The sequence below is a fragment of the Haliotis asinina genome, chromosome 2 (assembly GCF_037392515.1).
Source record: "Haliotis asinina isolate JCU_RB_2024 chromosome 2, JCU_Hal_asi_v2, whole genome shotgun sequence".
Lineage (NCBI taxonomy): Eukaryota > Metazoa > Mollusca > Gastropoda > Lepetellida > Haliotidae > Haliotis > Haliotis asinina.
In genome coordinates this window covers 76347400-76369826 of record NC_090281.1, presented here as the reverse complement: position 1 = coordinate 76369826, position 22427 = coordinate 76347400, and the positions used below count along the sequence as shown (strand labels likewise).

At 43.3% G+C, this 22427-nt stretch overlaps 1 protein-coding gene across 2 annotated transcripts in view; it reads left to right on the top strand.

Moving 5' to 3' along the window:
- Positions 1–22427, top strand: part of LOC137274347 (transcription initiation factor TFIID subunit 1-like) — a 61128-nt gene that overhangs the window by 13585 nt on the left and 25116 nt on the right. For both annotated transcript variants that reach the window (XM_067807496.1, XM_067807497.1), the window contains exons 9-28: positions 1111–1324; positions 2030–2104; positions 9086–9186; positions 9498–9620; positions 10447–10521; positions 12535–12648; positions 13193–13366; positions 14345–14518; positions 14783–14973; positions 15136–15250; positions 15832–15973; positions 16369–16499; positions 17065–17145; positions 18101–18370; positions 18720–18804; positions 19270–19378; positions 20578–20701; positions 20885–21025; positions 21629–21765; positions 22036–22095. In XM_067807496.1, the coding sequence (XP_067663597.1) occupies positions 1111–1324; positions 2030–2104; positions 9086–9186; positions 9498–9620; positions 10447–10521; positions 12535–12648; positions 13193–13366; positions 14345–14518; positions 14783–14973; positions 15136–15250; positions 15832–15973; positions 16369–16499; positions 17065–17145; positions 18101–18370; positions 18720–18804; positions 19270–19378; positions 20578–20701; positions 20885–21025; positions 21629–21765; positions 22036–22095 (2636 nt within the window). The remainder of the gene's footprint in view (positions 1–1110; positions 1325–2029; positions 2105–9085; positions 9187–9497; positions 9621–10446; positions 10522–12534; positions 12649–13192; positions 13367–14344; positions 14519–14782; positions 14974–15135; positions 15251–15831; positions 15974–16368; positions 16500–17064; positions 17146–18100; positions 18371–18719; positions 18805–19269; positions 19379–20577; positions 20702–20884; positions 21026–21628; positions 21766–22035; positions 22096–22427) is intronic.

The following is a 22427-nucleotide window of genomic DNA, read 5'->3' as shown; positions in this document are numbered from 1 at the left end:
CCACTACCTACAGGACATAACCACATAGGATGTCACTGGCATTCACCAATTTGGGCCACTTGTCGCACAATAACTAGCGATGCCACAGAGATGCTGAGTTTCACTCAGCCTTTTATCATGTGACTTGTTGAGACCGAGACGCTCTGGGGAGTATAATGGTTGAAAGTCCATGTGCACATCCTGAACAGGCTACCATGAGTGATTATGATCCGGTACTAGTAATGCAGATACTTGTACGTGAAGAAGGGTTGCGACCGGTCTTTATGGAAATCTTTACGTACAGTTGCACTGGACACTAGCAGGATGCGAACTGATCTATATATATCATCACATTCCAGTCAGCAATCGCAGCACAAGAAGAGAAGTTCGACTGGATGTAGTCCCCCTATTTCACAGATGAATATTGGAAGAACAGTACCGAATTACCGCTGTTACAATTCCCGAAGTAGGGGAGGAAGTACTGGGAGTACTTATATGGCGGCCAACAGAATCCAGCATTGTCTGACCCACCAACAATTCCGTCTGTAGGCAAATAAGCATGAGTCAGGATAAGGAAAAATATGTATTATTCTGAATAAGTTATACTTATCCTGACTCATGACATCAAGCCCTCCCTACCGCCCCACCTAGACACGTTGGATTCTCTACTTCTGGAATTACGGAGAGAGTGGTAAGCATGGCTGGTCATGTGACCGTATTGGTGGGAAAGGGATGCTGTTGATGGGTATTGTACGTCCGCTTCAATTAGAAGAGAACTTCATGGGATGTTAAGTGTTCCACTGTCTTCGCATAGACTGAGGAGATAAGCATAATAAGCATTAGTCAGAATAAGTACAAAATATCAATTTTATTCAGAAAATTTTGACCTTTTTGCTGAAACACATTCTTGACCTGTTTTACCTTGTGGGCAAGGCTACCTCAGATACGTGTAGGTTTTGCAATTCAGTCACAGGCATTTTAGTGAGGATCTATGTTTCAGTGAGCATTTCCTGATGTTTATTCTGAATAGGGATGGATATACAGACTGGACAAAAAATAGGATAAACTTTACTGCTGTGAAGTCATGTCTAGCAGGATATCATGTGACTTACGGTACTGTGAAATTTTCAGCCTGACCAAGAGCCAGAGAAAGAGATGGATCCGCTGGAAATCTTCTCCCAGGAGACATTCCTGATGGTCACTCAAGTCCACTGGGAGGATGACATCATTTGGAACGGCGACGACTGCCGCCAGAAAGTGTTACAGTCACACAAGGCTAGGGCTGCAGCTGCTGGCTGGATACCCAGCACCAACAACAGAACTGCTGGACAGTTCATCCAACAAGGTTAGTGTTGCTGTGTTAGAGTAACTGTCATTCATGAGTATGCAGATCTGGTCTGCTGCGAAACTCCCATCTTCTTATAACAGCCTTAACTCAAGTTTGATGTGTGAAGTGTTGTGAAGTCCCAATCAATCAAATTGTCACATTATATTTTGGTCATCTGGTCACCTCGACAAGATTGACAACATGTGTTTGACATGTGATAGTGTGAGTTTGACAAGTTTAAAAACTTTAACAACATGTGTTGTCAAACTTAAGTTTGCTGTGTGAGGACAACTTATAGGAAATGCCACCAGTCTTACTGATAATGAGAGATTTTAAGTTAGTGTTTACAGACTTGTCTGCAATTTCTCAGATACGCTTGCAATAAGTCTATAATGAAACAAATAAGAGACGTTTAACACCTAAGTGAAGCCAATGAGTCATGCATGTAGATGTCTGATCAAGCTCATAATAATGATGAATTTTGATTTCAAACAACTAATGGATGCGAGTTCAGCAAAGGGACATAACTCTGAATGGCAGGACTTTAGATCATAAGAACTCCTGTATCCTATTTTTAACAGAATGATGGTCTATCCTCTACAGTGCCAAAAGTCAGTATTATGACATGGAGATGGATTATGCTTGATTTCTTTTAGATAATATAGATACATAAAAATGTGTGGAAAAGTTAGTTAACTTGGATTCATATCTCTTGTTTTTCAGCTCGGGGTATAAATACTTCTTTAATTCAGAAGCCAGGTACAAATGTTTCAACCAAGATGTTCCCAGGACAGAAAGGTAAAACTGACCTGCATATTTTGTACCAGTGAAGCTCCGGGGTGGTATAGACCTTCAGCAACCCATGCTTGCCTTAAAAGGTGACTATGCTTTTTGTAAGAGGCGACTAATGGGAACGGATGGTCAGGTTTGCTGACATGGTTGACACATGTTATTGTCTTCCATTTGTGCAGTTGATCACTGGATTGTCTGAACCAGACTTGATTATTTACAGTCGCCATATAGCTGGATTCTTTTTCATAGAGATCCTCCTTGGGGTACTTATAAGCATTTAAATGTTCTTTAAATTCTCGCGACAGTTGTAACTATATTTTTTCAATAAAATATATACAAAACAAAAAACATCGTGTTTGTCTTGTGAGACCACCCCTACAGGGCCCCTGGCCCCGTGACAGCCAAGAGCAGGTAACTCTTCAGACTATATCCTCCAGCAAAACACTTCCTTTTCTGTCGCCCGCCTATGCAGACGTGCTTCAGCGTTCACAGAATTTCTTGCTTACCAAAGACAAAGACAAGTACTAAGATGAGTACCTCAGAGGCTCAAACTGTATGTATGGTTTCTTCATTAGACGCATGGGCGCATTAGGAATCATTTTTTTACAGTTTACTTGTCAAACTGTTGTAACTTTTGCCGTCCCTGTTGGTAGCCACGTGATTAGCATAATGGTGGAAGGCAAACCTTTTTTCCCGCCAAAACTTTTTAGTTTTATGGCGGTCTTTTTTAAAAAAAAGTAAGCTTGTGTAGCTATGCTTTTATGTACTTTATTCATGTTATCTCCATATTTACTACTATTTTTATAAAATATGTTGTAAACTATGGTGTCGTGGCACTTAGCTTTTACCTTAACTATGTACGTAGTTTTAGTTTTAGCTTTGCGCCCATGCGTGTCTTGTTTTATTGTTGTTTATTATGCAACACTAGGAGGTTATTTGTTGCCTTGCAGTTTAAATCCTGCTCAACATGCAAATCCTCCATTCCGGCTAAAGACCTGCATGATGTATGTCTACGATGCCTAGTGGAATGTCATCACGACGATCAGTCTTGTGATGTGTGCGCGGGGTTTACCCCTCAGACGAGAAAGTCTAGACACGCGGACTTCTTGTTCTATTCCAACCTACTGAAGGGGGGGGGGGGGGGGGATCTGGGCTCAGGACCCTCCATCTAAGCGCTCCCACAAAAAGAAAGGCGCAGCTTCTTCTTCGGAGGGGTCGGTTAAGAAGGCCAGGGTGTCTAGGGACCCTTCCCCTTCTTCTGCCGTTGTATCCTCAGCACCTACCCCTACTTCGCAAGCACCATTAATCTCTGTTGATTCAATTAATGCCTTGTTTCAGCAACAGATGTCTTTGGTACAATCAATGATAGATTCGGCGCTCTCTGGTTTCCGAAAGGAACTGGACGCCCGATCTTCATTGAGTGGCCATGGTGGTTCAGTTGAGGGAGGCCGCGGCCCGGGCTTAGGCTCGGAGAACGCTCCTCCCTCTGGGCAGCCGTCCTGCGCTTCGGGCGTTCAGGCAGATGTGCCTAGGGCAGTCGACCCCAGCTTGTCCCTAGTACTGCCCAGCCGCTGGGGGCATCGACAGCCTATCCATTTCCTGGGCTCTCGGGTCACCCTCCGGTGGGGGGCTTGCCCCAGTTGCCCAGGCGACCTAGTTCGGGCTCTGGCAGGGGCGAACCTAGCGGCTCGGCCCTTCTTAGTCTCTCTGCTCCTTCGAGTTCCGTCTCGGTAGCGCCCTCGACAGGTTCGCTTTACGGTGAAGGTTCCCTGTCTAAGGAGCGTGAGGAGATGGCTATCGAGAAGGAGGGGATTGGGGAGGAGTGCGAGTCGGAGGTCACATACTCGTTCGGTTTGTCCCTCAGACAGGTTAGAAAATTGCCGAGGTCTTACCTCAGGTTTCTATTCCTGTGTCGGAGCCCGACCCCTTGGAGTTTCGGCTCCCCGGGGAGGCGTTCGCGCCTACTAAGGTCGCCGAGGCGAGGTTGCGCCTGCTCCCATCGCTGGTCGGGGAGGTAGTGAATCCGCTCCTTTCGGGTACCCGGTCGCGCTTTGATCTCCCGGAGATTAGCCGCCGGTATCAACTGGATGAGGATTCGCTATTCGAACCGCCGGTGGTGGACGAGTGTGTGTACGCCTCGGTCACCCTGGGGGGGTCCTCCTCCTCTTCCTTGGCCTCGGCCAGGCAGGGCCGGCGGCTGCCGCCCTTCTCCACAGCCGCTCCAGTGCTAAGGTCTGCCTATCGTTCCTTTGAGGAGCAATATAGGTGTGCGGCCCAGCAGCTGAGAGTAGTGGTCCATTCAGCTTACCTTTCTGCTTTGCAGGGGCAGCTGTTGGATCATGGGAGCGCTGCTGTCGACTCTGGCAGTGTTGGGTCGGCAGCTTACGGACGTGCACTCTCATCTGGCGAGGGACAGCATTAGGTGCTGTGCTAGCCAGATGATGGAGGCCGTCATGAGGTTTCGTCGGCTATGGCTTTCCGTAGCCAGGCACTCTCCCGCTACCCAGCAGGCACTCCTGGCTCTGCCCTACAGGTTGGGATCTTCCCTCTTCCCTGGGGCACTACAGGTTGTGCGGGAGGCCGCGGAGGCTGTTAGCACTTTCAAGGACTCTAAGCCCTTGTTAGAGCAACCCTCCTCGTCTCGCTAACGGCCTCCCACTCTTGCTTCAGCTTACCCTTCGGCGCCAGCGAAGGAAGGTGCTAAGTGGACTGCTCCGCTGCAGCACAAGCGAAGCAAGAGGGCGAAAGGCAAAGGCAAGGGGCCTGCGTTGCAGCAGTCGCAGCAACAGCAGCCTTTTTGGGGCACAGGGAAGCCTGCCCCAGCTTCCCGTTAAACATTATTCCCAGAGCCTTTGGTGTCCCCCACACAAGCAGGCGGAGAACTGCCGAATGTGGGGGTACATTGCCTTGCGCCAGAAGTCCCTGTAGGCGGCAGGCTGTCACTATTCCTTTCGGAATGGCAGGCGGCCACTTCAAATCCCTGGGTCCTGTCCACAGTCAGGGATGGCCATATGCCACAGTGGAAGCGAGACCCTCCACGCTTCTCAGGGATTCGGCACATGCCGGTGCCGTTCTCCCGGGAAAAAGCAGAGGTCCTCCGTGCCGAGGTCCAGTCGTTACTGGACAAGGCTGCCATCGAGGTGGTTCCGGAAGGTCAACAAGACGACGGGTTTTATTCCATGTACTTCCTTGTGACCAAGAAGGACGGAGGGTTCAGACCTATCTTGAATCTCAAGGGGCTGAACAAGTTCATAGAGGTTCCGTCCTTCAGGATGGAGACACTGCAGTCAGTGATCTCTTCCGTGGAGACTGGGGATTGGCTCACGTCAATTGATCTCAAGGACGCTTACCTCCATGTTCCGATACACTCCGAGTTCAAGAAATACCTTCGGTTTTCGTTCGACGGGAAGTGTTATCAGTTTCGGGTTCTACCCTTCGGCATCTCCACAGCGCCGAGGGTGTTCACCAAACTTATGTTGATTCCGGCTCAGCTAGCCAGGTCACAGGGCAGGTGTTGTCATCCGTACCTGGACGATTGGCTTTTGAGGGCCCTCGGGCTCCTGTTATCACACGATGCCACACACCATGTGATGGACATCCTGTTGAAGCTTGGCTGGATCATCAATCTCAAGAAATCAGACCTGACCCCCACGCAGGATCTGGTGTTCTTGGGGGCACGGTTCAATACGGCTCAGGGGATTGTTTCCCGAGCCCCAGACCGCATCGTCAAAGTTCAGAGAAATGTTTTTCAGTTTCTCGAGTTCCCCAGGGCCACAGCAAGAACTTGGCTTCATTTGCTGGGCACTATAGGCTACAGGGGATGTGGTCTGGCGTGCGAGGTTGAGGATGCGACCCATTCAACAGGCGTTAGCCCAGTTGTGGTCCCATTCGAAGAGCTACGAGACTGTTCTCGAGACTCCCGCTTGGTTGATTCCTCACCTGCAGTGGTGGACAGAAGTCGGAAATCTGTCCAGGGGGATCCCCTTAGAGACACCGACACCTTCCCTCTCGATTCAGACGGACGCCTCCCTCACAGGCTGGGGGCGGGCGTCCTGGGTGAACTATCGGTCTCGGGCCATTGGGCTGAGGACGAAGTTACCCAACACATCAATGTGTTGGAATTGAGAGCAGTCCGCCGGGTGTTCGAGAGCTTCGTGGAGTCAGTGCGGGGTCAAGTGGTTCGCCTAGAGATGGACAACCAGACCGCTATGACGTATATCCTGAAGCAAGGCAGCACAGTGTCTCCGTCCCTCCTTCAGGAGGCGTGGCAGTTTCTGCTGTGGTGGGACCAGTTCGACATTCGGGTACTCCCCTTTTTTCTCCCGGGCATAGACAACGTCCGCGCAGATGCGCTATCGAGACGTATACTAGCCCCACACAAGTGGATGCTGCATTGGGGGATATTTGGGATTATTTCCCAGTTGTTTAGGTCGTTCCAGGTAGATCTGTTTGCCTCTGGGGCGACGAATCAGATTCCTGTGTTTTGCTCAAGGATACCAGATCCGAGAGCGATAAGCCAACAACGCCTTTCTGCTCGATAAAGGACAGACAGAGTGCTGTGGGGTTCCCACCAGTTCCTCTGATCTCAAGAGTCCTCTTGCAGCTGACCGCACAACCGGCTTGGCTGCTTGTGCTTCTGGCACCACTTTGGTCGGCTCAAAGCGGGTTTCCGGTAATTCTCAGGTTTCTTGCTCAGCCTCCTGTACTATTACCCTTTCGACCGGACTTACTATCCCAGAACGGATCCCCAATCCCAGGATTCAGTGGGTGGCTTGGCCGCTGTCCGGAGTCGCCTCCATGCGAGAGGAATTCCTGCACCAGTTGCAGACACAATTCTGGCTTCGCGGAGGGATTCGACGAACGTTCAATATGAGGATAGATGGGCCTGTTATGCGCGCTGGTGTGTTGACAGGGGGTTCTCGATCCCTTTTCTGCAGATCTAGTATCTGTGTTGGAGTTTCTGCAATCTAAACTGGAAGCCGGTCTGGCCGCTTCTACAGTTAGAGGTTACTCCACGGCAATCTCTGCCTTCCACATTCCTGTCGATGGTGCATTATTGGGGCAGCACCCTCTAGTTCAGCACTTTCTTGCAGGCGTGGACAGAATCCGTCCGTCTGTCCGGCGGATTAGTCCCCCGTGGGACTTGCCAGTCGTTCTTGATTGGCTGTCCGGTCCTCTTTTTCACAACCTGTCGGCTTTGTCCCTCCAGCTGTTGACATGGAAGACTGCTTTTCTTGTGGCGGTAACCTCTGGCAGGCGGGTAGGCGACATACATGCTATGTCCGCCAACCCTGAATTAACGGTGTTTCACAAAGACAGAGTGAGCATTCGATTGCCAGATACTTACCGTCCTAAGAGAGATAGCACCTTTCATGTTACGGCGCCTATTGAGCTTCCCGCTTTCACGCAGCCTTCGCCGCCCGGTACCTCTCTTCGACGTGCTCACGTCTTAGATGTCCGTAAGACCCTTAAGGCTTAAATCAAACGAACAAAAGACATTTGGAAGAATGATCAATTGTTCTGCTGTTATGGTGGTGGCAAGTCTGGCCTTCCGGCGAACAAGCAGACCATATCTATGTGGCTTGTCTCTGCCATTTGTATGGGATACACCTCGAAAGGTCGTACGCCTCCTGAGGGTTTGAAAGCTCATTCGGTTAGGGCTGTGGCGACGTCTAAGGCATATGCGTCTGCCTTGCCCATTGAGGAGATCTCCTCCGCGGGTATTTGGAGCCGACCGAGCACGTTCATCCGTCATTACCAGTTAGACAGACTGTCAAGCGAGCGTGCTCAGTTTGGCCAGTCAGTTCTCACCAGTGGGCAGGGCACGAGTGCCCTAGCCGATTGAGCTACCTTTGCATTTGACGAGCGATGATTTGACGAACGATCATTTGACATTGTAGCTGCAACAAGTAGACTGGTGGTGGTGTCTTACTGTATACTTTCCATCTTTTATCCCGGTGGTGGGCTCTATTATGGTGGTGGTATTTTTTGCTTTACCGGTCTAGACTGTTTCAGGTCTTCCCTAGCACTTTGGCCAGTGCACGAGAATGGACCCTGATATATCGGTCGCCTGTCTCGACTTTTTGTAAAAAAAAGAGGGGGGGGGGGGGGGCATTTTTTATAAGCACCCTACGACTTTCTCATAGAAATGTAGGGTTAGACCATGTAATAGCCTGACCCTGGTCCGCACCCCCGCCGCAAGGCATAGAAGGTCACGTGACCAGGTAACTTTGATTCCTTGTTACTTTCAGTTAAACGTAATAAAGGTTATCATCTTATGTCAGGTTTATGAGCAGACAGAATGCCTCTCCCTAAGATCAGTCTTTTGGAGTCTGTCTTATGCTTATAAGTACCCCAAGGAGGATCTCTATGAAAAAGAATCGAACAAACCTGTAGAGGTTGCAGATTCTTTGAATAGAGTCTTCCTTGGGGTAAGGCCACCCACCTCCCCACATTCTGTCTGTATTGCTTACAGAACGGAAGTGTTTTGCTGGAGGCTATAGTCTGAAGAGTTACTTGCTCTTGGCTGTCACGGGGCTAGGGGCCCTGTAGGGGTGGTCTCACAAGACAAAAACGATGTTTTTTGTTTTGCATATATTTTATTGAAAAAATATAGTTACAACTGTCGCGAGAATTTAAAGAACATTTAAATGCTTATAAGTACCCCAAGGAGGACTCTATTCAAAGAATCTGCAACCTCTACAGGTTTGTTCGAATATTGCTGAGTGCAGCGTAAAACTACACTCACTCACATATTTATATTACTTGAATCCATATGACTGCTGTTTTATAGGGCAGATTTGATTACTTACAGCTTGTTGTTATTAAGGTGTAGAATGGCAAACAAACAATTGGTTGAGGATATAATTTTGGATCCTTTATCCAAAGAATTTCATATAGTTGTCTTGCTAATACTAACCTTTCCATATACATGACGCAGGTTAATTTTAAGTGGAATTGCCTCCTGATGACTCTCCATGTTTACAGAAGGTGAAAATGGAGACAACACCTGGTATTCCATCTTCCCCATTGAGAATGAGAGTCTTGTTTACTCTAACTGGGAGGATGATATCATCTGGGATGCAGAGGTGAGATATCAAGGTTTAGATGTTGAAATACCTCTCTACTTACAATTGAACTGATTGAGGAGTTTGGGGGAATAGGTTTCAGTACCTTAGAGGTAACTCGAAAAGCAACTGAACTGGGCATCGAGTGGTGCTGTGGATGAATGTTAGTTGATGTGGATTGGTGCTCATTCTTTCAGTCACTGGGTTGACTGATCCAGTCTGTATTGTGCAAGTAATTTGATAATCATTGATTGAAGGTGACAGAACATGAAGATAGTAGTCAAACTTGGCATTTTACTCGACCAGTTCTTTCATCGTAATTGCTATTTCAGTGCATGGATAAAATCCCAACTCCTCCAGTGCTGACCCTTGACCCCAATGATGAGAACATAATTCTGGAGATCCCGGCAGACAGAGACTCAACGACTGAAAGCGAGCCTGCGAAGAAAGAGAAGGTGTGAAACTATCACTTTCAGCCTCTTGTGGGGTTGTGGAGTAGCCTAGTGGTTAAAGCATTTGTTCCTCACACCGAAGACCCAGGTTCAATTCCCCACATGGGCGCAATGTGTGAAGGCCATTTCTGGTGTCCCCGCTGTGATATTGCTGGAATAGTGTTCAAAGCGGCGTAAAACCTTACGAGCTCATTCAGCCTGGTGTTTATATATTTCTGATGCATGGGGCTTCTAGGTTAGTCCCCAACATGCTCACTCTGGTTTGAGCTCTGGACGTTAAAATAGGATGTCTGATGCTTGGCATCATGAGGACAAAACAATGACAACTCAAAGTTCGTATGTTTTGTCTGAGTGGGATATCCATGTCAAATTTCAAAGTTAAACTGCCATTAGTACATCTTTTACATGGAACCACTTACAGTTGTATTGACTGCGCTATGTGCAATGCTCAATTTAAGGCAAAGGTTATAAATGCATTGCTCACTACACTGTAAGAGGTGTAGGAATGGGTTTGGTTAGGTTGTCATCGCTGATCCATCAGATATAAATTACACAACATTAAGACATGAGTATGACAGTTGAAACTACCATGCTGAAGCAACTCTGTGTCCTTAGTGGATCTGGCTGTCAGTCTTTGTGACATTCTCCATTGTTTGTCATAGTAACCAGGTGATGTTGGACATTGCTGATAATATCAACCACTTGTTGGTCTGATGAGAACACAGCTTAATGGGATTATAAACAACATTCAAAATTAAGTTGTGCATGTTGGCTATATTCTGTCATAATTGAACAATTATTTATGTGATACATGGTATGGCATTTCCAGGCAGAGACGAAGAAGTCCAAGATTTTGTTGGGCAAAGCTGGCATCATTAAAGAGGAACCGGAGGAGAAGGAAGAGGTGAGGAGATATGGCATGTACATGATAGTGTTTATAGATAACTTACAGGATTAGCTCTGTGAAAACAGGGTCTGTCTGTGTAACTGTGAAAATAAATCAATATTTTATGTATGTTTAGTAAACTTCAAAGGAGGCACTAGTTAATGACATTCTAACTCTAGTTTGCTATTTACATTTTGACTGAAATTTCTTATATCCATCAGTTTGTTATGAACTTATTTTACCGTATCAGTTAGTCGTGGGCTGGGTGGGTGTGTTCAAGTGAAGTGTTTGCTCATCATGCAGAAGTGTTGAACTCTACATGGTATGTGAATCCTTGAACATTGCAAGAATTGTCCAAACTCCCAACACGTACTCTGACTCATTCATGCACACTTTGTTGCACAAACATCACTTAGTATTCTCACTCAGTGAGCTGTGAGATGCAAATGATGTCATTATATGACTGAGCAGGTCAACAGTATTTGAGGTAAAGCTATTATATTTTAAAATTGGAGAGCATCTCACTGTAGAAGCAATACCTTTTGCTTTTCATCTGGAACTGAGCAAAGGTGAAAAGCCTCAGATTTTCATAAGTCAGTTATTTTATTTTCATTCCATCTGGACTGCAAGAATGCTTTACAAGGTAAGTTTATGCTGCCATAACATGATTCTTGATATATACGAGGGGATGTCAATAAGTTTTGAGCCTTGAGCATTTTTCATACCCAGGTGTCACAGCCTATGGTACGACATTGAACCTTGGGGTGTAGCTGATGTGATATACAAGTTTTGGTATCCTACTCTCAGACGTTATTGAACAGCTCACATTGACAGAAAGAGACCCCCTCACGGCAGTGAAAATGAATAAAATTGAGTATAGAGCAGTAATTAAGTTTTTAGTTCTTGAAGGAAACTCAGCGAAGAACATTGAAGAAAGGCTTTCAGCAGTTTATGGGAAGTCTTCCCCTTCATCTGCTACCATCAAACGATGGGTCAACGAATTTAAGCATGGTAGAGAGAGTCTTGAAGATGACCCCTGTCCAGGTCGCCCAACAAGAAGTACTAGTCAGGAAAATGTTGACAGAGTGCATAGGCTTGTGCTGGAAAATCGTCGAATCACACTCCACGAGTTAGAGGAGACCACAGGCATTTCACACGGATCCATCGAGACAATTCTTCATGAACATCTCGTCATGTCTAAGGTGTGCGCAAGATGGGTGCCAAGAATGCTTTCAGATGAAATGAGGCAAACAAGGGTCACCATAAGCAGCTCCATGCTAACCAGATACAACAAGAATCCAGAAGATTTTCACTTTAGGCTAGTAACCTGTGATGAAACCTGGATCCACCACTATGATCCTGAGAGCAAACAAGAATCCATGGAATGGAAACATGTTAGTTCTCCCAGGACCAAAAAGTTCAAAGAATCCAGATCAGTGCAGAAGGTAATGGCGACAGTCTTCTGGGATAGCAAAGGCGTCATCCACATAGATTACTTACCAAAAGGAAGAACAATGAATGGGGAATATTATGCTAACTTGTTGAGGCAAGTGCGACGGTCAGTCAAGGAGAAGCGCTGGGGCAAGATCAGACGTGGTATTCTTCTACATCAAGACAATGCTCCAGTACACACTTCTCGCGTTGCAGCCGCTGCTGTCCAGGAATGCGGGTACGAAATCTTGCCGCATCCCCCCTACTCTCCAGACCTGGCACCAAGTGATTACCATCTGTTCCCAAATCTCAAGAAACACTTGCGTGGTCGTAGATTTCAGGATGCTAATGAGCTTATTGCTGCTGCTGAGGCTTGGTTTGAGGACCGAAATGGCGCCTTCCACAGAGATGGCATCAGCGACTGGCAGAAAAGATGTAACCAGTGTCTTGGCTCACAAAGGGACTATGTTGAAAAATAAATATGGTTCATACCAATATTTTGTGTTTTTCTATGCAAGGCTCAGAACTTATTGACATCCTCTCGTATCTGTATAAGAAAAAAGCAAAAATTTTGAAACAAGTTGTTTCTTTGTAAATCAGGAGGAGCAGACAATCCAGCGCAAAGATCCTTTCAACTTGTCAAATGATGAGTACTACAACCCAAAGGTGATGGACAACTCTCTCCGATCTACCCTTGGCAGCAGCCTCATACAGGTCAGTGGACAAAGTTGTAGCATTACATATTTGTATTGTGCAGGTCAGTGTATTTCTTGATTTAACCAGGGAAAGTCAGGTACAGAGATGACCCGTTGGAAAATAAAATATCTTGTGAAGATGTTTTTGTCCATGTACTCTTATAGTAATCGAGTTTTGTTTTAATTTGACCCCACTGATAGAAAATATTCGAGGTAATTTAATATTAAATGCTGCCTGACCAATGTGCTGGCCACAATTTCTGGTTTCTGCAAGGGCAATGGGTTAGTCCAGTGGTTAAAGTGTTTGCTTGTCATGCTGAAGACCCGGGTTTGATTCCCCACATGGGTACAGTGTGTGAAGCCTATTTTTGGTATGCAGAATATTGCTGGAATATTGCTGAAACTGTTGTGAAGCTGAAGCCACTCACAAGTTTCTGCATACGTGGTGTATTGTGTGAATCTGACAGCATTATATTCAAGCAACAACAACCAACCATGTTAACATTCTATGTTGTTGTAAAGTCGTTGTACTATCTGACTGTGCCCTCTTGTGATGGTTTCAGCACTCCACACCTGGAGTGGAACTACGGCAGCCCTTCTTCCCCACCTATCTGAATGCTAACAAGATGCGCAGCTTCCATCGACCACAGCTGAAGCGATATTCTCATGGTGCTCTCACAGAGGCAGGCTTCCATCCTGTACATCCTCTGCTGAAGCAGATCAGGAGAAAGGCTAAGGTATGGCTGTTAACTTCTTCTTATCATAGAATATCACTTCTGTTTTCTGAAGATGATTTATTTTCAGGATTAGAAATTAAGAACAACCTTTGCTGGTTATGAAAGGAAACCAAATAAATTCCTTCATCAAGCTTGATGACTTGCATTATGGTGTGTAATCTTGCCCCATTGGTGTGAATTGTTCATGGCAATAACATTCAGTGGACCGTCATGTCCAGACTTAATTGTATGTATTTCGGCACTATCACAGCGACCATCAAGGTACGTACTGTCACTAATGGGTACTTAGCAGTATATGAAAGGAAATTAATGGAACAAGGTCAGCACACCAAGTTCATTTCTGTGCGAATTCAACAATGATCGCTGTATCTATCTTATTAAAGTGTGCACACACTTCAAGCCAATAGATTTGCCAACAAAATGAGATATACAGCACAAAAATCGAAGCAGTACTTTGGGAGCTAGGGGCTTCGGAAGCTTAAACAAATCTCGATTCTCGATTCAGAGCCAAAATTTGTAGCGGTAACTCACCTATTTTCTTATTTATTTCACTGTATACACAAACTATGTGCACCAAAACATGTTGAATTGATGGCACTTTAAAGCACTAATCGCTATTCTTTCAGGGACACTTACACCTTCCTGTCACAATGAGTTTACGTACATTTATTCATTGCTAACAGAATTGTGTCATGGCCATTTGCAATTGACGACCCTGGTCTTGACCTGCCCTGCACTAAAAAGAGCGATGGAGCTCATTGGCTGTAAATAAAATATGTCCTATCATATCGCTGACTCTTATCATACCAGTCATACCAGTAAAACTGCTGCCATTGCTTGTCCTGGGAAATGTTACCTGCTCTAGCAATATTTACCAACACTGCTGCAGTGTAGGTAGTGAAGTAATCCTTGGTTACTTTAGCCATTTGTGGTTTATTGTTGCCAGTCTGTGAATGAATTGATTCTGCTTGTCTTCAGATTCGAGAACAGGAGCGTGCAGCATTTGGAGGTGGAGAGATGTTTTTCATGAGAACCAATGCTGACCTGACTGGCATGGATGGAGACTTGATACTGGCAGAGTATGCCGAGGAGTACCCTCCCTTGATGATGCAAGTTGGCATGGCAACCAAAATAAAGAACTACTACAAAAGGGTGAGATATTAGTTTTTGGATAGTAGAGGATAGTTGTTGTTACCGTGGCTCTCACCATTTAGGTGCCAAAATTAACTGAATGAATGATGAATGATGAACTTAAAAGTCTGTTCATTGTGTATGAACTCACCTCAAGATCATAAATGTGTTCAAGGAAGTAATGGTTGTGGCTTGTCAAAGTAATGAAGCTCTTCAGGTTTTATCACACATAGATATGAGTAGATATTTGGCATTTGAGTAGGTGACCATGTGTCTGTTCTTCAGAAACCAGGCAAGGATTCAAACCCTCCTCAATTCCCATTTGGAGAACTGGCCTATGCCCACACTTCCCCATTCCTTGGGAATATCCAGCCCGGCTCTTGTCTCCAGGCATTTGAGAACAACATGTTCCGTACTCCTATCTACCAACACAAGACTCCAGATACAGACTTCCTGATCATCCGAACACGTCAGAAGTAAGTCAAGGATACAGCTGAGCTCTGTCATAATGTTGAACCAGTGATGATCCATTCATTGCCTGATTATGTTATTTACACCAGTCTTGTAGAAGTCCTGGAACTATTTTGCAGTTCCTCTACCTTCATGCTTTCTTTCATGTGTGACTATCTGTTCAACAGCTACCATATCCGAGAGGTGGACACCATCTACTGTGTAGGGCAGGAGGGACCTCTCTATGAGGTGCCAGGACCAAACTCAAAACGGGCCAACAACTTTGTCAGAGACTTTTTGCAGGTAACCCACCTATGTTGTCATTGCCATGGTAACTAAATTCCTGGAATGTCTCTAGGAAATTTTGCTGGTTGCAAAAAGCAGCTTTGTCAATTGAGGGGAAAGGTTTTATAATTGCTAAGTATCTTGACTGTCTACTTTGATCCTCACTATCTGAGTCACTGCATTGTCTGGACCAGATGTGTCATCTTCTGACGTTGAATATAGTTTTGGATAAAGTTAATGAAAGATTACAAATGTAATGCCATATATTTATTGAACTCTATAATAATAGATTGGATTTATTGACATGGTATTCCGATGTTATATCTCCCGATGTCTTTGCATGGGGGAGAAAAAGCACAAGAACTCACATTGGTGTGAATTATATCCCACCCACTCGACAGACCTGATTGTTTAGGTATCTTAAACTCTCTACTCAAGATAATATAGGCCGAGTTGCAGCTTTAAACAACAAATATGATAACAAAGGCATAAGAATTTATGATTACTGAGTATAGGAGTGATCATAATTGTGTTTCAGTAGTGCTTGGTAACTGAAGTCTTTTCAAGACTGGGAACATCACTACTTTTCTTATTTGTAGGTTTTCATCTACCGTCTGTTTTGGAAGAGTCGAGATGAGCCACGTAGGATCAAGATGGAGGACATCAAGAAAGCATTCCCTTCACACTCGGAGAGCAGCATCCGCAAACGTCTCAAGCTATGTGCTGACTTCAAGAGAACCGGTAACTTATTTCCTAGGTCTCCCATGAAGGTGTGGGGAAGATTAGGCCTTCAGGAATCCATGCTTGCCATCAAAGGCGACTATTCTTGCCGTAATAGATGACTAATGGGATCGGGTGGTCAGACTCGCTGACTTGGTTGACACATATCATTTTTCCCAGTTGCGCAAATTGATGCTCATGCTATTGATCACTGGATTGTCAGGTCTAGAGTTGCTTATTTACAGAGTGCCGCCATATGGCTGGAATATTGCTGAGTGTAGCATAAAACTAAACTCACTCTTTCTGAGGTGTCAGTGTATTATTTGTTACAGGAAATGTACTCATGTTTAATCATTCGTATTTGAACTGATGTCATCATTTGAATGCTTGTGAGTAATGACTATATCTTGTTGCAGGTCTGGACTCAAACTGGTGGGTGTTGAAGCCTGACTTCCGTCTACCTACAGAGGAAGAGATTCAGGCCATGGTGTCTGCAGAACAGTGCTGTGCCTTCTACAGTATGGTCACAGCAGAACAGAGGCTCAAGGTACATCTGCAACACTTTGTTTGTTGTTTAGTGCTGTGTCCAGCAATATTCTAACAATAAGACAACAGTTTCTAAATAATCAGATCTGGACCAGATAATCCAGTGATCAACAGGATGACCATCAATCTTCACAACTGGGATACATTGACATGTATCAATGAAGATTTGTAACACTAATTACACTGTCAAAGGAAGCAGAAACAGTTGTAAATGGATGTATATATATTTAAATATCTTTAGATTTGTTTTGATGTGTTGTTTTAGAGGCATTTTAGGAATTCACATATGTAGTCCTGACTAACAATAGTATGATGACTTCTACCCAAACATTGCTATAACAGGATATCAAAAAGATCTTCGTTCATATATGGTGTATATTTTTTTTGATTGTTAAGAATACTATACAAGGATGATTTTCAAGATTATCCAACCTGTCATGGAAAGAATGAAATAATACAGAATTAGAGACTTTTATAAAGTAGAACATATAAAGGCAAAAATAACTGGATGACAGCGTCTTTATTTAAGTACGGTAGACCAAGTATTTTTTATCCCTGTTTGCCAGGATGCTGGGTACGGAGAGAAGTCTCTGTTTGCTCCAGATGATGAGAATGAGGAGGAGACTCAGATGAAGATTGATGATGAAGTGAGTAGACACAAATACAGAAAGAGATCTGTTACTGTCTGATTGTTGCTATGTTAATAAGAATGTTTGTCAACAAATGATCCTGATGAGCAAATTCAAAATCACCTGCTTGGGATGCTGCTACAGGTGGTCATAGTGTGGGGCACTTGTGACCTTGACATCTTATTAATGCAGTGTACTGAATGTCAGATATCCCCCTAGAATATTTCAGCACTACTGAAGCCCACATTGTATTTCCATTTTACATAACCATTTCATAAGTTCACATGAGGAGGCACATTTGGATTTGTGAACAGTGTCATGCTCATATTAAACACCAGATCCTTGTACCTGTTTCTGAGAAATAGTTCTTGAAATATCCTTAAGTCAGCTTCCTTACTTCTCATAATATGATAGAAGTGCACAAAATGTTTGAGAGTTTAGTCAGAACTTGCTTCTCATCATTTTTTGTAGATTTTTGTGTTACATGTGAGGTTATTAACCTTGCTTCCAAATTTCATTATGCTCAGACTTTATATGCGTAGCTTGACTGATATGGTAAAAAAAACTGCCTAGAGAAACATGGTGTTCTTCCGCCTAATACTGACAGATGTTAGTGGTATCTTATTTGTTGTGTTTTTTTTCAAAATGAAAGTTCTGTATTTCCAAAATATTTGGGGATTTAGGTTAAAAGGGTTTAATTTGAAGTTTTTCATCCAGGTGTGTATATCATGACAGCAGTTAGCAAATTCATGTAGTTATAGCATATATAAACTTGATATCCCCTTGATGCATTTTACTGAATCTGGAATATTCTTTAAAATAGATCATCACCACAAACTACCCTCTTTCTGTTTCCTTTTGAAATGAACCATTTCAAATGTATGCAGGTTTCCAAACGTGTGCTTTGTGATTCTGGCAAAGAAAACATGCGTGTCCATTTCTGTTAGTGACAGTGTTCTCACAACTTTTGTAGGTTCGGACAGCCCCATGGAATACAACACGAGCCTACATCTCTGCAATGAAAGGCAAATGTCTTCTGAAACTGAATGGTGTGGCAGATCCAACAGGATGTGGGGAAGGTTTCAGTTACGTTAAAGTTCCCAACAAACCTCAGGCCAAACAGGAAGAACAGAAGGACACTCCAGTCAAACGGACAGTCACCGGCACTGATGCTGATCTCAGGAGGCTAAACTTGAAGGATGCTAAACAGCTGCTGAGGAAGTTTGGTGTGCAGGAGTCAGAGGTAGGTTTGCTGTTGGCATTGGAGATTTAGATATTGTCTTGCCTCCTCTTTAAATGCTTCATCAGGTCTTCATGACTGCTTCCAAACTGTAATGTCTTGTCTGAAATGTGCTTATACATGTAATATTACCATGGGGTTTGTTTGCTTCCATTACCAATTACCCTCATACTTATTTAATGGGAATATAGTTGAGGGGAGATAATCCTGTTATCTATGTTGATATCGGGGAAAACTTTAGTTTTAGGGTTAAACTTAAAGAGTTTTGTTTTCATTTAAGTTCTGTGATATTTTAAGGTTTGAATTTAAACATGAATGAAAGATCACATATTTATGATGGATATAATTACAGATTAAGAAACTGTCGAGATGGGAAGTCATTGACGTTGTGAGAACTATGTCAACAGAGCAGGCCAAGACAGGGCAGGAGACTGAAAGTAAGTCATGATTCAGTACTGCTTAGAGGGAGGTGGAGTAGTCCAGTGGTTAAGGCATTGGTTTGTCACACCGAAGACCCGGGTTTGATTCCCCACATTGGTACAGTGTGTGAGGCCCATTTCTGGTGCGCCCTGCTGTCATATTGTTGGATTATTGTTAAAGCATTGTAAAACCATACTCAATCACCCACACACTCAAAGTGCTTAGTCCTATATGGAGTTTTTGGTCAAGCAAAGAACTCATCCACTGATTTGATAATGCTTACAGAATAGCAGCATGTGATTGCTTTCAACAAGTGTATTGTGCTACCATTGCTGTAACTTTTGTCAAGGTATGGAATTACAGTTCATAGAAACCATGAAAAGTACTTAAATTTCAATTCATCATTCATATAAATAATGGGATAGAAATTCTAGATTTTTTCACTGTAAAACTGTGAAACTGCATTGTCATACTTTCTACAGATAAAGCTGGAGGATGGAGCAAGTTTGCTCGTGGCAACCGCTTCTCCGTGGCAGAACACATGGAACGATACAAGGAGGAGTGCCAGAGGATCTTTGATCTCCAGAACAAGTAAGCTGAGTGCCAGGCGTTTATTTAAGGTCTAATTTGGGTTTCCACATGCTTGAAAGGAGTTTTATCTGTTGTTTTCTTGAATCAACATCCCTAAAAAGTCATAAATGTGGAAAAAAACAACAAAAATAGACGCAAGTTTCAGAATCAGATATTCTTGGGAATTGGTTCAGATCTCACAATTGATTATTAGTTCTTAACCTATCCATTGAGCAGTCATCGAAAAAATTTTGTTAGCATCATTTTCAGATTCTCCTGTTCAAGCAAAAATATGAGGTTATTGTTGGTTTTTATTTTATTTAGAGAATGTAAAAAATGCATTTGTAAATTTCACATCCAATGTAAAATGATACATCTTGCTACATTAAAGTGATGACTGATCTATCATGAACATCAGCTTCCTGGAGCCTTAAAAAAATATTCAGTCTTGATTTTTCACTAAGTGAAGCGAGTTTTCTAGAATTAAACATGTTTTCAGGCCTTTGAGACAAATACTAAAACAGTATTGCCAAAATCTTTTGTTCAAGTGTGCGAAAATGTGACTGATTGCTGGGTCGTTAGGTCACTACAACCAGTCTTCAATTATTTCCATTAATTGTAACACCACTAGTTTCAAATTTCCAGTGTCTCTTGTCACTGTGTACTCATTGTGAAAAGTATGCCATTCATGGCAAAATTGTGAGGTGTCACGTGTCTTCCTCGGTGTTATGGAATATTTCAAGATTTTTTAAATTTCAAGATACCTTCTCTGTGACTACAGATTGTGTTGGGATTTGATTCTGTCCTTCGGGTATCAACACTTTTGTTGAATAGTCTTGTGAAGAAGTATATTGCACTAATTAGTCAAACCACTACCACTATTTACGTAGTTAATTCAAATGTGAAGACATGGATGTAGGACAGGTGCCTCCATTTCATGGTCCTGTTTGTACATTTTGAGCTGTATGTCATGATTGAATCTCATTACATGGACTAACCTGTTTTATGTACTCCTCCAAGTCTGAAACAAAAATTTAGTAAACTTAACAAGATGAATTCTGAATATCCTAATTCATATTCATAAACACTCCTTCTGGAATATAATGAAAAGCTTAGTAAAATCTACACTCCCCTTCCCAACTCACTTCTTCACTCATCCATTCGATCACTCACTCTCATTCACTCCCTTGGATACTGACAAAGATATTCTTACTTGACAGGGTGTTGTCCTCTACGGAGGTGCTGTCCACAGACGAGGAGTCAACGTCAGGAGAAGATTCTGACTTTGAGGAGATGGGCAAGAACATAGAGAGTATGTTGTCCAACAAAAAGACCAGCACACAGGTGAGTTAAACCCCAATTTTAGTGACGCTGTGTTGGAGGGATAACCTAGTGGTTAAAGCGTTTGCCCGCCACACCAGAGATCTTGGTTGTAGATCTGGTAGCTTATCATCATCAGATGTTGCTGATGTAGGTGATCTCTGATAGATGTTACTCTAGTTGTAATGGAGCACTGACATTTTGTAGTTGAGTATGGAGAAGGAGGAAGCTGAGAGGCAGGAACTACAGCGTATGATGATGGGTGAGAATAGCATTGACAGCAAGGAGAAGAAGAAAGGAGATTCATATGGATTGGGGAAGGATGAGGATGGTCTACTCTCAACACCAGTAAGTTACAATTTCCCTTCAAATTTTCTGTGAATAGTTCACCAACACCCCACAGATGGTCTTAAGAGGCTAGAGAGTGGACAGTCAGACTCTTTGATGTCTTTAGCATTGCAATATAATGGTATTGAAGGTTAATATTTTCCAGATTGAAGATCCCGATTTGATTGTAATTCCATGAAATATATATATTCCTAAACTCAGCTGTTTTGTTAAGTGCCCAAAATTTCACAACAATTGTGTATGTCTTTTTACATTGCATAACCTATATAATATAATGTGTTACTGAATTAGACTGAGGATAAGGGTTCACCCTGGAACATATTATATAACATTGTGTAGTTGTGTCTCGATTTCAGTTTGTATTAGATTCATTATTTGACTGCTACTTTTATGTGGTGAGTATTTCTTAACATTCCCAGATGTGTCATGGTAAAGGATTATTTCTTGTATGTACCCTGCTTTGCGATTGGTACTAGGAGGGCATAACAAGTACTGACTGACTTGGAGTCAGTTTTAATGTGATGGAGTATGTTGTCGAAGTATGGTAATATTCCAAATGACATAAAAGCCCATTTGTGCTTATCTCTTCTCATTGTTCTTCAGGGTGGCAGGAAATTGAAGATAACGCGGACATTCCGGGACGAGATGGGAAAGACATACACAAGGACAGAGATTGTGAGGAAGTCACAAGTCATAGACACATATGTCCGTATCAGACAGACAAAGGATCCAACGTTCATGTGAGTCCACATATCAGTATGTGTTAAAGGAAATGATAACAAGATCTGTTGTTTAGGTAAAATGATCAACATCTGTTGTGTTGAGGAAGCTGACCAGTATTTCTTGTGTAGGAGAGAAAAGTGACATTTATCTCCTATCATGTAATTACACATTGCGAGGGATAACACACAGATTTATTGTCTAGAATCTATATACAATATGCATACTTTTAGAAATGAAAATATTCAAGACTATACTGATTATTTCTAAACCTGATTTTTGCATTGCAGCAAGCAGTTTGCAGCCATGGACGACCAGATGAAGGAGGAAATGAGAAAAGAAAGGCGAAGGTAGAGGACATCAGGGGAGATCACTGTCATGGGCAAAACAAGTGCCAAAAATAAATGATTATTCTCAACTTATTCTTATCATCCTGTCATATATAACTTATAGTGTAACTGATCAGATCTTGAAGATTTTGTTCTAGGTTTTTCTTCAGATAAGGTATATTTTGTATTCATATTAATGAGTTTGCATTTCTGTTTCTTGGTAAAGGGAGTTGATTTGTTGGCCACTGTCACTTTGGAAGAGTTACTTTTTGATGCATTGTTTACTGCTGTTCTTGTTTTATTGATTCAAGTTAACTAACACCCAAGCATGAAGCACTTTCTCTGAAATGGTA